Genomic DNA, 13,375 nt, shown 5'->3' on the forward strand with positions numbered 1-13,375 from the left:
TAGTAAACCGAACACAAGAAAAACACTTCTGACTGCGTTCCAGTCAAGGTATATTAAAACGGCTTCGTTGCCTAGCGGAAGCCAGCCTTAACCTCGACACGCGGCCACTCGAAAATTACGTCCCCACCGTAGACGTCGGCGGTGATGCGGCTGATGCGTAGTTCCACCTCGCCGTAGAAGCGCTCACACTCACGGAGTACCTTATTCACCAGCTTCTGGCTGAGAGCAGGGTCGTCTGCGTCGCCAAAGTGCTTGTCAACACGCTTGCGGAGTGTCTCGATGCCCTTGCGGACTTCGCGCCCATCATATGTGGAGAGTACCTTGTTGAAGGTAGACTTAGAGTTGGAGGGCTGTGCTGCGATGCTGGAACCGCCCTTGCCCGATTGAAGTTGGCCCTCGATATTCTCAATATACTCAAGGAGCTTGCCGAGTGGACGGCGCATAACCGCGTTCAGGTACAAGCCCATGTGCTCGTTCAGCTCATTTGTAGCGGCTTCACGCCAGTCCTCAAGCACTTCAAGGTTGTGTGTGTTCACCTCCTCCAAAAAGTGATTCATGTTCTCAATGAGTAGAATGTGGAAGTTGAGCGCTTCCTTGTCTTCCGGATCGGCACCAGCGGCGCCGACACTTACGGCTGGGTTCTCGCGGGCGATAATCTTGAGCGAGTCGAACATGGACTTGAGAATGCGGTCGTACTCGCGGTCAACCGTCTTGCGCACAGATAGGTTCGGGTCGATTCCTGAGAGGATGTTCTCCACCGCATTGGAGAAGTGGGGGAAGACTCGAATGAAGGAAATGACTCCCTTGCGCTTGTTGATCTTAACCTTTGTGTCTTCGATGGCTTTAATTTGCTCGTCCACAAACTTCTTGAATTGGGCTTCCAGAGTGTCGTGAAGTTTTTGCAAAAGAGTATTAAGGAAATCCTGATTTGATTGCTGGATGTCGAAGAGACTGCGCTCGAGAACAGCCAGCACACCAGCACCTTGTCTGCCACATTGTTAGCAAGTTCTCCCTCCTTTGATGGGGTTTGTCAACATACAAAGGATCGGCTTGAAGGACCCATGTAACAAGGTTTCCAACTTCCCTCTCCAAGAAGGAGAAGATCACCTCCATAGCCTTAGTGACTCGTCGGGCGAGATCACGGTCCGGTTCCATTAGGCGATGTCGTCGTAAGTCTCCTCCTCTACGGTCTCTCGGCCTGCTAGCAGCGACAAGATCAGGGAAGTCCGACTGTTCCATCGTTGTGGCATGGAAGAAGTCGACGATGAAGTTCTGCTCCATTTCGACCAAGGGCAGTAAGTCATCTACTACGTGGCCAAATACCTCATAGGGGAGGCTGCGACTTTCGGCTGCTTCCTTCAGGTTTGACCTGCTGCTGCTGTCGATAGGCGACCGCAGACTTTTAGCCAAGGTTTGACTCCGCTTAACTGTAAGCTTCCTGACGGTGGTCGCTCTGCCTTCCTGTTGCTTCTCGACTTCGTACGTAAACAGGAGCTCGGCAGTCTCGTCGGGAGACATCTTGCGCGCATTACGCTTCCATGCCTCTAGAACCTGGCGGAACTCATTCTTATACACAGGGTAGCTCTTGTCCTGATAAATCTGAATCATACGATCCCAGTTGGGAGGGTCGACGTCCTTAGCGTATTTGATCAAAGGGCTGTACTTCCAAAGCATGTCTCGGCCGGCATCATGGTGGCGAGAGTCAACCTTCCTCGACAATGCCTCACTGAGCGCTCTGTTTGTCTCGTTATAAGCGTCGTCGAATTGTCGTGCCATGTACTCGACCAATCGCCGCATGAAGATGGCACTCTCTTGCCTGTACATCTCCTTCTTTTCTTGAACGATTCGCATCTTGCCGTAGTCGGTATTGTCGAGACCAACGGCCTGATTGCCTTCACCCTCAAGGTCATCGCTCTTCCTCGGTTCACCACCAAGTAGTGACGGGTCAATTTTGCTCATAGCCTTGTAGAGTGTTACCAGTGACATTTCGATATCCTCGAGGCCTGCAGGGTCCTCCAACGGCGCAGCTCTCAAAGCATTCAGGTCAGCCGTGGTAATAGTGGTTGTTTCGAGGAGAGACTCAAGCTCTGTCCTGAGGAGTTTCTGATTAGCGGTCTGAACTTGCAGACCTTGGCCTTGAGCCTCAATATATGCGATATCATCGGAAAGTGTCTGTAAAGTGTGAGCGACCATTGTGAAATAGGCAATATCCGACTTACCGAAAGCTCGACGCTGTACAAAGTCAGTAGATTCTCCATCTCTTCACACTCGGAAATTGCAAGATCAATGCCCCGCTTGATAGCTTCAACTCGGTCGTCCTCCTCCTGGAATCGGGCCACCCAACCGCCCGCCTGTGCTTTATTAAGTTCTCGCTCGAGGTCAGTCTTCATCTCCTCAATGTTACGGGATCTCATCTTCTCGCCTGGCACCCAACCGAAGTAGTCGAGCCATTTTGTAAACTCGCTGCTTCTGTTGTCGAGGACTGTGGGATCAACGCCGAGAGATGCGAGGTATTTAGCGTCATTGCCCACCACAAGAGACTTTCGAGCCTCTTCTTTCGCTGTAGATTCCTCTGGCTTCTTGACTTCCTTGATTGAGGGCTGCAAGCTAGTCGGACGGCTGGAATTGGGGACTGTGACCTTGACCTCTGGTACACCCGAATTCCGCTTGGGAGGCTCAGCAGGAGCAGGGGCAGGGTCGGTTGCGGGAACAGACTCTGGCAATGGCTCCTTGGGACCATCGGAAGATGTTGGGCGGGGCGGGGGTTGGAAGACAGAAGTAATTCCCTCGGAAGGTTCTGTGCTCTTGTTCGCAGCCAAACGCAGTCTTTCTCCGGCACCTCCAGGTCGAGGTTTGAATGCGGCAGCAGCAGACGCAGCCTTCCAGAGCACCCCAGCAAGGTCACCCTTCGACTTCTTCGACTTGATCATCGGGCCAAGGCCAGGCCTGCTGTCTTCGTCTGGCACTGGAGGCGGCACAGGAGGGGTTGGCCCAGAGGCTGGAGGTTCGGCAGGCTCAACGGGAGGCTCCTCAACGACGGGGCCGGGTTCAGATACCGGAGCCGGCGCCGGGGGCGGGGTAGAAGCAATAGGAGAAACAGGTGCGGGAGGAACAGGGATTTCCGGCGGCGGCGACACGATCGCAGGGGGTCTCGTCGGCGTGGCTCCATTTCGCGTCGGGGTCCTAAGTGCCGGTGGCACGTCTGCCGCTCCTGCATCTCCAGGAGTAAGAGGCGTAACAGGCCGGTCCTTGTAGGAACCCGCATCAGATCGCTGCGATAAAGAGTTTTTCCTGCCAGCAATTCGTTCCGTACTCCTTGGAGGAGGGGCTACCTGATCTCGTCGCATTCCAGGGCTTACTAAAGGCGCAGGAACCAAATCCCGGTCAGAATAGCCCTGAGGCCGCGCGGGATCCATAGGGGGTCTCTTTCGCTCGGGTGGCGGTTCTCGGCTGTCTGGGCGCTGGGGTGGCGGTATGGGAATCGGTTCAGTAGGAGTGTCGCCGAACCTGTTGAAGGACCCCGGCCCAGGCATGCCGTTTCTCGAGCGAGGTGGCATGCTACTCGCATCATCGCTCCGCGCTCCCAAAGACGGAGCAAACGATTCCTGACTCTTGTTTCCATAGCGCCTTAATGTGGGCGGTTCTTGTTGTGATAGGGATGAGCTCATGCTCCCCACAGGAGAGTTGGTTCCGTTGAGGGGTGGTGGACGGCGTGGGCCCGGCGGTGGTCCTGGGGAGGGAGAGCCATAGTTCGAGGGCGCTGCGCTCGCAGCACCAAGGTTGCTCTGGCCAGTAGAACCATCTGGTGTCATGCCCGGAGGCCGGAAAGGAAGCTGGGCGGGCGGCGGCGGTCGTCGGTCGTTGCGCAGGATTTGAGCCGTCTCGGCCTGGTCGAAGCCTAATAACTCTGGGACCTTGCCTCCTGTGTACTTGGCATAAATCTTTACCAAACTGGCGATGAAGAATCTCTTCTCCTTATCTGACTGTGCATTCCAAAAATAAGGCTTGCCGATGGTGACAATGAAGCCCGTGTCGCCGGCATATTCGCGGAGGGTTGGATTAGCTGTAGGTCCCGTAAAGGATTCGAGAGCAGAAAGATCATCTAGGTTCCATGTCTTTCCAATCGAGAAGGAGCCGTTCGCATTTTCTTTCGTCTTGTGCATGCGCACGCGGCCAGATTTTCTAACGGCAATGACAATGACGCGGGGCTTCTCTGATTGAGGCGTTCGTGCTTCGGGGGGAGGAGGAGAAGTAGGGTGGGAGGAATATTCGGTGATTCGGATATGGGTGATGTAGGTCTCGAGTACTATGATGGACGAATGATCAGCGTGAGAAGACTAGTTCTAATTCGAAAGAAACCAAATGAACGGCACGTACGTGACCCGTCTACATCTTTCTTATTGAAGCAGCTCTCGATGATGCGGCGCTTCTCATCCTCGAATCGTTGGGCCCTGCTGTCCATGGCTGCTCCGTTTGGGCGATCCGTCGCAGTAAGATGGAGCAATCATGAGGGGGTTCGTGGGACAGAAGGAGGAAGCATGCGCATGATTATCTCGACGCCGGGTGGTGGTATGGTGGTCGACAGGGCGTTTTGAGGAGGTTGATGAGGTTGTGGTGGGATTTCGAGGTCGTGTCGTGATGCAGGCCAGTAGGAGAGCGACGTGTGCTGTGTCTGTCCTTGGGGATAGCTTGCTGCCACAGCCTCGAGGGCCCGCTCGGAATGGGGGGATGCAAGTATCTCAATCATGCAGTCTGGGGCTCCTGTTAGTGCGGGACTAAGCAGCTCAATAGTAGCGCCGCCACTTTATCGCCTGCAGCTTTTGAGAAAAAGCTTTATAGCTGAGTAGTGGTTTAATAGTCTGATGTGACTACTCAAAAAGAATTTTTCGTGACATATCTCATTCACCAGGACCTACTTCTTCGTTGCCTCTGACACTGCTCTACTTCGTGGCCAAGTATCTCTAAACAGTTCAGGGCTGCTTCGACTCCACGGTACTTTGCCGTACCTGTCTAATGCCTGTATCTCTACTAACCCACGGGAACTTGCAGCGGCCTCTGCTCCCCTGGGCCACCCAGTCGGGTGCTGAAGGAGGTTAGGAGGGGAGAGGCCAAAGTCAAGTGTGGCTCACTCTGCGAGCTGAATGCCACCACCACCACCACCACCAATTAACTTCTGTCTCGCAATCGCCTGGCTCGTTCACCTGCAGCTTATCCCTTTCTGCATCTCTCCTTCGAGAGACAGTTCTTAGTGCAGCAAGTATCATTTAAATGTTTTGACTGCAACACGCAAAATCAATTTTTATTTTAAAAAGATAATTGTAACTACGGTGTCCAATTACCTTTGGTTATGCTGTCTTTGGCCATCTATGCACTGGACCGATATCAGACGCACCATCGGAGCAAGTGTCCCGTGAGAGAGCTCGGGCGCTCGTCGTCATGCCTCCCACTCATCCTTGTTTCAAACTGCCCTGCCCATGAATGAAGTGCCCCCCCCTCCACACTCCAGTCGCTTCAAATCCCAGAAACCCAATGCTATCCCAGTGGCTCCTCGCCTGCCGAGCCTCCGGTCACTTCTGACATTGGCCTTGACACCTTTCGGGCCGCCTATCTCCCCGGAATTTAGACGTCTTTGCCTAGTTGACAAGAACTCTGACACGGATTGGCGACTATTATACTTATTAGCACCCGAACAGGATTTTACTTTTCCTTTGAATCCTGTAAGTTCTTTATGGAAGCATCATGTGGCCTGTGCTCTCTTACATCGGACGGGGTTCTGGACCCTGAAGTTTGACAGAATGCGGGAAAAGCTCACAACACACGCAGCCGCACGTACAGCTACGGTTGACATTGGCGGATGCTTTGATGACATCAACATAAAAAGCCACAGAATTTTTTGGCTTCATGTTCTTCATTTCAAGCTTCATCAATTTTTCCCAGTTAGAGTACATTCACTAAACCAGTGCTTGTGGGAGTTCTCCCAACCCGCCTGTCCCATTTTGTCCCCGTTCTCGTTCTCGTTATCTCTAATCCCGGCTTCTTCTTCATTTTGCTTGAGTATATTGATGGATTTTTTTTTTCCAAAGTTCCATGCCCCTGTCGTTCTCTTTGCATTTGTCTCATTACTATTGTGGTTTCATCCCCCTTCTATTCACTCTTATCTCCATCTAGCTTGTCTGAACTTTATGCCGGTTTTATTCAATTGGACATTGCCTCACACTCCGGTAAGCGCCATTGAAGGCTATGGAGATAAGTGGCAAGACAGTAGGATAGAAAGAATCTACATGCCTTTCCTTGAGAAATTAGTCAAAGCTAACATCAAAACAATATTTTTCGTTTGGTCAACCAATGTTTGATTTGACCTGCTTTCTACCACAAATACTTTCTATTGACACTTTTCCTTATGTTGCATCCAACCCTAGGTCATCAAGTATGTGTCCAAGAGGGCAATTTAGTCGTGCGTCACGACATGCTTGTGTCAAGTCCAAGCCTAATGTCCAGACCAAGCCGAGGGTCGCAGATACTGAGATGGAATGTCGATGGCCAGTTTTGTCTGACAAGAGGCAGCATGTTCATTCCCTTCATAGTTGCGATACAACGATCATGCTAGCACCACCTGAGGCAGTTCCCAATGCCAGTTCATCAGAGCCCTATTCACCGTACCCTTTGTACCCTTCGCCCGAGGTTTTCAAGTTGGCCCTTTGAATGCATTTAAACCCTGGGAACAAACTCGAAACTGAACTCCTATGGAGCTAGATAATGTGCTTTTTTCGTCCTTCAATATCAGCTTTGGCTCGCATGAGTAATGAAGGGAAACTTGAGAAGAAAGAATGGAGTCACTGGCAGCGTCCGTTGATTACGAGCACTTACAAATTAATGATGAACCACCGGGTTTGGCAAGACCAAGATACCGAAAAATAAATTCCAGGCTTCGTGAGCATATCACGAGTCACAGCTATGCCCCAAAACGTTACGGCGAATAGATACAGAATATCGCAGGCTGGTGTAAACACGCCCCTTGCTTCTCCATCTTAAGGGCGGGCAATGACTAGTCTAATGTCACCATCAACTGCCGGAGGTAGGATACCTACAAGACAGGTCTTTGGTTTACTTTTTGAAGCCGACTCAAGTGACGGGTTTGTGTAAACAGATAGCAGCAAGGTAGATCTGTAAGAGCGTTTGTGCCTCGCTTTTACTATCTCTGTCAACAAAATGAACAAACACCAAACGGTGCAGGACTAAACAAATAGCAGGACACTGCTGGGGCGTTGATCCATTGCTTGTTTCTTAAAATATATTGGAAACTTTGTTTGTATGTGTATCTCATAAAGGGGCATTGAAAACGATGGTCGAGCCTCGATTTGTTTTTTTAAACATGTTCGAGGGATGTGTTGTGAACGCAAAGCCCCATCATCAAGTCTGCCAGTTAGCCACTTCGTACCGTCCAGATATTCATGCATAACTTCTGCTGTATAATGTGTTCGTCCGCAACACTAAAGCTTACCAATAGCAGATAAGGATATACAATTCGCCAAAGTTACAGACAGCAGCACAAGCAACAAAGGCAACAGAGTTGCTATAGCTAAGCGCAGTACAAAGAAAGATCATTAGAGAAGATTTTGCTTAGTAGTTTATCATGTATCAACCAAAGACCAGCTGTATTCCTGCTTTCTATCTTAGCTGACAAGGTTCCCGTTTGGGAAGGGATCCCAAACATCTTCTCAACCTTCTAAGGAAAAAGAGCCTGGATATGACCTCGGGACACGAGACGTATCAAATTTCGGCTGGATTAAAAGCAAGACTACTCTACCGAGTCTACAAAGAACTAATTACATCAGAACGAGTCAACTCCCACATCTGTTGCGCTTATCCAGAAACTTGACATAAAAGATGGCAAAAGACTTGATGGGTCACAAAGCTATGATGTATTGTGACATTCCTACGCTCTTGCTTATCCATTCGTGGAACAACTAGGCCCTCTCCTTACCTCTGCCATCGGCTACCCAACAAGGCGCTCTAGGCGCCTGGGCATCCTCTTACCAATCACTATAGCATCTCACCGACATCTGGACTATAGAAAGAGCCCGCCTCGATGAGGCCCAGGAAAGTTTGTCTACTAAAGTCAGTGCCCTCCATGTATATCTATATTCATCCTAGGTCGCCAAGAAATACACGCCGTTGCGGCTTTCAGTGCCCATTGAGTTGCTCTCGACACCGCATCAGGCCCCTTCAAAATTTGCTTTCAAAGACATACCCGCTTAGTAACCATAGGACTCCACGTAATCACTGTATGCTTCCGAGAACTTCGTATGGAAGCCTCGGGGACGCCATTACCCGACAGGCAGGGGGTATAGCCTTGCCGTCGGAGTATCGAGCTATCATCATTTCTCCAACGAAGCCAAGAAAGGGGGGAACCACTTCATGGCCATAACATAATACGAGGTCATGGCTACGAAAGAGCAGGACAAAAAGAAGGGATCTTATCGAGGCCAGGGTAGGTGGGTAGGTGGTTATTAAATGTTGCGATTTGGTTGTTTTCGGTGGTATCTCCGGATTTGGGATCCCCGCGGCGTCGTGAAATTGCCAAATATAGGGAGATCACCTTGTCGTAGTGGCCAACGATGTCTCATTGTCTCCATCCGTCCGGGTTTTCGGGAAATGGGAATATGGGCTCAAACTGGATGCGGACTCACATTGCCCCTCGGCAGTTAAGATGAGTGTCGAGGTGTCTTCTAACTCCTCCTTCTTCTCCCCTGGGGCTATAAACCCGTTACTAGCCTAAAAATAGGTAAAGGCATCATGTGTTGAATCCCTGGACGTGTCCTTCGAGCATAATAATACCCTAGCCTTCCAAGGCCACGGAAATGGCTACAGAACTTGATTAGAATGGAAAGGGCTCATGGGAGGTTGACAGAGACGAGGAAGAAGACAAGCAGAAGGGCAGTAACAAAATAATGGCAAGATAGGAATAAGGACTGGATCCAGTGCACTGCATCATAGTAGACGAAAGCGCATCCTAAGCGACGCACACGAAATAGCTAAATATTATTACATAGCCCCGGTAACTGTTCCTTTCGAATATTGAAGTTTGAATGGAGCTCAGTCGCTGAAACCCTTGCTAGTTTAAATAGAGTCCATGCCACCGTAAATCCACTCATTTCACCAATACGCTTCTGGTGACACTTACTCATGGCAAGCGAATACTGCTCCCAGAGCCTCAAGACTAAGGCAACATTTGTCTTTTATAGGGACAACAAAGAAGCTCAGCATTGTTCATTGCTTATCTCGGTGACTGCCCTTTACCGAATTAAACGAAGTTGCTTTATGCTCCAGGACTCTTTTAATCTGTGACAACCCCTGGCTGAGGAATTCCACTGTGGATGCAAAACCCCCCCACCTTGGCCGTAGCGTGACCGACGGAATGGTAACACTAAGCAATTTGGCAGGATCTAGGCGGAATCTAATCCTTGAAATCGTCATCCAACAAACAACGCTGTGTATTAGTTCGGCAGCTAACCCTTATGATAGAGCCCCAACTTCTACATGGTTCTTGTCTTCCTTGAATGACACAAATCCAGTGGACGAACGAAGTAAAGATAGACCTCACATGCTTGAGTAGTAACGAAATATGGTGATAGAAGATTCCCGTGTCATCCGACAGGTGACTTTATACTAAAACACCAAATGCCAAAAAGTCATTCTGGGCTACGCCTTGTATGCCTCAGAGATGCTAGTCCATAAAGTAAGCTTATACAGCGGGCTGTTGCCCCGAAAACAAGCTGCGGCTTGGAAATAAAGGAAACACCGCAGCCTTTTGCCCTCCGGCTCAAGAGTTGTTTTGTAAAAAAATAATCCTTCAATCCATATACATCGGATCACCCCGTACCTGGGACATGACCATGCCCATGTCACCGCCATGCATGCCCTGCATCGTAGCCTGCATGTTCGGCATCGAGCGACTCATATTGATCGCGCCCCGATTCGCATTGGGGTTTCCGTTCTGCGGTATGAACCGCGCATCGCTAGCACCTCTCTGCACCTGTCTCGTCCGAGGGACATCGAGAGTAGCCTGCCGTTGCATTGGTTGCTGTGGCATAGGCTTTGTAGTCGGCGTGTTCATAACGGCGAAACTATCATCATCCTCCATCTCCGCATCCGCATCAGCATCTGCGTCGGCATCCTGGTCGCTGTTTTCATCAATCGAAGGCGGGCCGCTAGTCGACGCACCTTGATCACTATGACCATTAGTGCTTGTCGTTGATTGCCGTTGTACAGGTATGGGTTGCTGTTGAGCCTGCTGTGGCATTTGTTGCTGTGCTTGTTGTTGTTGTTGCTGCTGTTGTGATTGAACCTGTTGCTGTGGCTGCTGCTGATTTTGCTGCTGCTGAGGCTGTTGCTGTTGAGGAGTAGGCGTGGGCGTCGTCGTGTTGCTGCCCATCTGATCCAAGGACCTCTGGGCATTCATACCACTAGTCGCAGCACGAGCCGATGTGATAACTGTCTTCCACCGCTCAATGCTCTGAACAACAACGTCGTTGATATCCAAGTGTCTATCCTCCAGGCGCAATCCAACACTACGGACGCCGCCGCTCAAGCCCGTTTCCAAGACATGGGTCATGAGTTGCCTGTCAAAGGGGATCATAGTCGGGGCGAAAAGTTTGAACTCTCGTGGCTGTTGAAGGCGGTTCAGCTGGTCGATTTGAGATTTCAAATGGGCATTTTCCTGCTCCAACTTGTGTTGAGCATCCTTCATTTTACTTATTTCAGTCTGTTTCCTGCCCACGCTCCTTGCCATTTCTAAAAGCCACAGCTCATTGCGCCGTTGAAGCGGCAGAGAGTTCCACACGGAAAAGGCTGACTGCAAATGCTCGTTTACCTGTTTCTCGAGGTTTTCGGCAGACTTTTCGGCCTTCTTGACTGCATCGCGGCTATCACGAAACGGACCGTCACGTGGAGGATAGGTCAACTCCTCTATTGCTGCTGTGGTAGCAGCCGCGCAGGCAAGCTTCCAGTTACTGAACTCTTCTTGGAAGAAAGCTCTCAAGGCGTCGTATTCTCTCTGGCCAGGCGACTGTACAGACCAGGAAGTGGACGTGGGATGTTGCGTAGAAGAAAAGAGAGTAGGCGGCGAGGCGAGGCATTGTAGGGTTAGTGCGGGAAAGTCAAGAGCAAGGGGATCAAAGTCAAAAGGCATTGAATTATTGTCGATATGTTGCCTGTCACATGGTTAGCAAGTATGCTTCTTTGTATACGCCAGCATTAACGTACTTAGCAGCCCTCAACGAGCTGTAGAGCTCTCTGTAGGCAAGCTCTGCAGCACGAGCGGTGTCAAGGGCGTCGGCTAGCTTGTGCTTCTGATCGAAATTCGCCTTTTGCATCACTTGCTTGCTCACTTGTCTCTGTCTCTTTCCAGCATTCTGGCTACCCTCTCCGTCTGTCGAGGTAGCAGTTTCGCCATTAGGAGGGATGTTGTTGATTACGCCGGTAGCCTCCCATGAAGGAGTCCAGGGGTATTTGCTCAGCGTGGAATCTACAGCATATTGGCCGTCCTTAGGCAGGGCGGGAGACTGGTGGAGTTCAGCATCGTGTGTGGCGGGATCGCCCTTGGCTGGGGCTGCCCTCGGTGTGCCCGTCGGGGTTGAGGCGTTCCTAGCGCCCAGTGACCCCCTGGGTTGTCTCCGTGTAATGCCTCCTCTTAGGCGCCTTATCGCGTCGACATCGTGAATGCCATCTGGGGGCTTAGGGTTCTTCTCTTTGATGTAGAGATCGAGATGTCGGCCAAGAGAGGAAGAGGTGAATGCCTGGCCACAGTATGGGCAGTTCTTATCCTTTGGGGCGCTCAGTTTCTGGTTCGAGTCTGCATTGCTCGCGGTTTCGGCCATTATCGCTCAGCGGGCTTCTCTTTCTCTTTTTTTGATCCCCTTCTTGAGAAGGGTTCTGGAAAATTGTTTGGTGGGTAACGAGTGATTCGACGTAGTAGTTCGCCAACGAGAATAGGTTAAGTACAGGGCTACAGGCCGTTCGTGTGGACGGGGTCTTGCTACTGCTCCGGGGGAGCCGTGCAGCTAATGCTCATGCGGTATGTCGAGTAATAGTTGGTGTTTTCGTGTTGCAGCGAGGAAAAGCAAGCAAAGACGAATGCAAGCAAAATTTAAAAGTGAGTATGATAGTAGGTACGACCAGGAAAGGAAAGGAGGTGTAAAGGACAGAGTAGATGTAACGCAAGGAGAGGTTTAAACAAGGGAAAGAAAGACTGGATGCTGAAGAGCTAAACGAGTGTGCGAAGAGAAGGAGGTCGTGGGGAGATGTCGAGAAGCAGCTGCTTGCCAACCCGTGCGCGAACAGAACACAGCCGATCCTTGTGATGGTCGGAGAGAGGTGGTTCGTGCCTGGGTAGGAGGAGCGTGGCGAGATAAGGCTTAGGCGAGAGAGGATTTCCGGTTTCGATCCTTTGTTAGGAATTAAGGAATAATCTCGCCGTTGCAATCTCTATTTCAACCGTTGACTCTCGCAATCTCTCGACCTCTGTCGAATGAAGAGGTAGGGGAGGGGGGTCGGGAAAGGATAGACGGAGAGGTGGAAAGCAAAGTACAGAGTAAGGGGAAGTTGCAAAAATGTCACCCGGGGTTAATTATTGCAGTTTTTTTTTTTTTTTTTTGAGGCAGGATGGCAGGGGTAGCACCACCGGCTGGCCAAAAAAAAAAAAAAGAAAAAAAAAAGACGAGCTTCCCCCATCCAGTTCCCCCAGATTAGCGCCAGTGGCAGCACAGACAGAGCCAAGGACGGCCCAGATCAGGCTCGTTCAGGGCCATATGGTGGTCCCACCTCAACACTGCTGCGCTTTAATAGCAGTTTCGTGGGGCACTCTCCACCTAGTAGGGTACTATGTAGAGGTTGGACTGTACGTATGAAGGAGGTTCTGCCGTGGCAGCTTACCAGTAAAGTAGGGTTTAACTGGCTAATTAGTGCGTGTATGTACCTCTCCTGCACCTTCTCCTGACCGACCAGTGATTTTAATCGACAACAACGCAGCACACTTGAAGCATCTTAGGCAAACACTGTTTTCTTGTTGAGAAGATTTGCACTTGGTCTATCTGGAGTTCCTGTGCTTTGGCCAAGGCGAAACTGATGCATCACCACTAGCCTGCTTAGCAAACCCTCCAGCTTCCAAACCAAAAATCCAGTCCAACCAACCAATCGATACTCACATGTTTCCTAAGCACATCAAGTATCTTCTCACATAAGTACTTGAAAAATAAGGTGGCATACCAACGGCATTCTTTTGGCTCAGACAAACGCACGCATCCCGCTTCAGATCTCTCTAGCGTCCTCACTCTTCATTCCAGCACTTGACCCTCGTAGGCGCTCTCTCACATGC

At 50.5% G+C, this 13,375-nt stretch overlaps 2 protein-coding genes across 2 annotated transcripts; both read right to left on the reverse strand.

The window, feature by feature from the left end:
* Positions 1 to 71: 71 nt before the first annotated feature.
* On the reverse strand, positions 72 to 4,462 carry CTRU02_204574 (exocyst complex component; the record flags this gene model as incomplete). The annotated part of the gene is made up of 4 exons (XM_036721047.1): positions 72 to 987; positions 1,040 to 2,172; positions 2,220 to 4,306; positions 4,378 to 4,462. 4 exons carry the CDS (start codon positions 4,460 to 4,462, stop codon positions 72 to 74), a joined length of 4,221 nt encoding a protein of 1,406 aa, XP_036587031.1.
* Positions 4,463 to 9,853: 5,391 nt separating this feature from the next.
* CTRU02_204575 (uncharacterized protein) lies at positions 9,854 to 11,879 on the reverse strand (the record flags this gene model as incomplete). Its single annotated transcript, XM_036721048.1, has 2 exons — positions 9,854 to 11,213; positions 11,266 to 11,879. 2 exons carry the CDS (start codon positions 11,877 to 11,879, stop codon positions 9,854 to 9,856), a joined length of 1,974 nt encoding a protein of 657 aa, XP_036587032.1.
* Between the last annotated feature and the right edge of the window lie 1,496 nt (positions 11,880 to 13,375).

The sequence above is a fragment of the Colletotrichum truncatum genome (genome assembly GCF_014235925.2).
Source record: "Colletotrichum truncatum strain CMES1059 chromosome Unknown Contig_0002, whole genome shotgun sequence".
In the NCBI taxonomy this organism is placed as follows: Eukaryota; Fungi; Ascomycota; class Sordariomycetes; order Glomerellales; family Glomerellaceae; genus Colletotrichum; species Colletotrichum truncatum.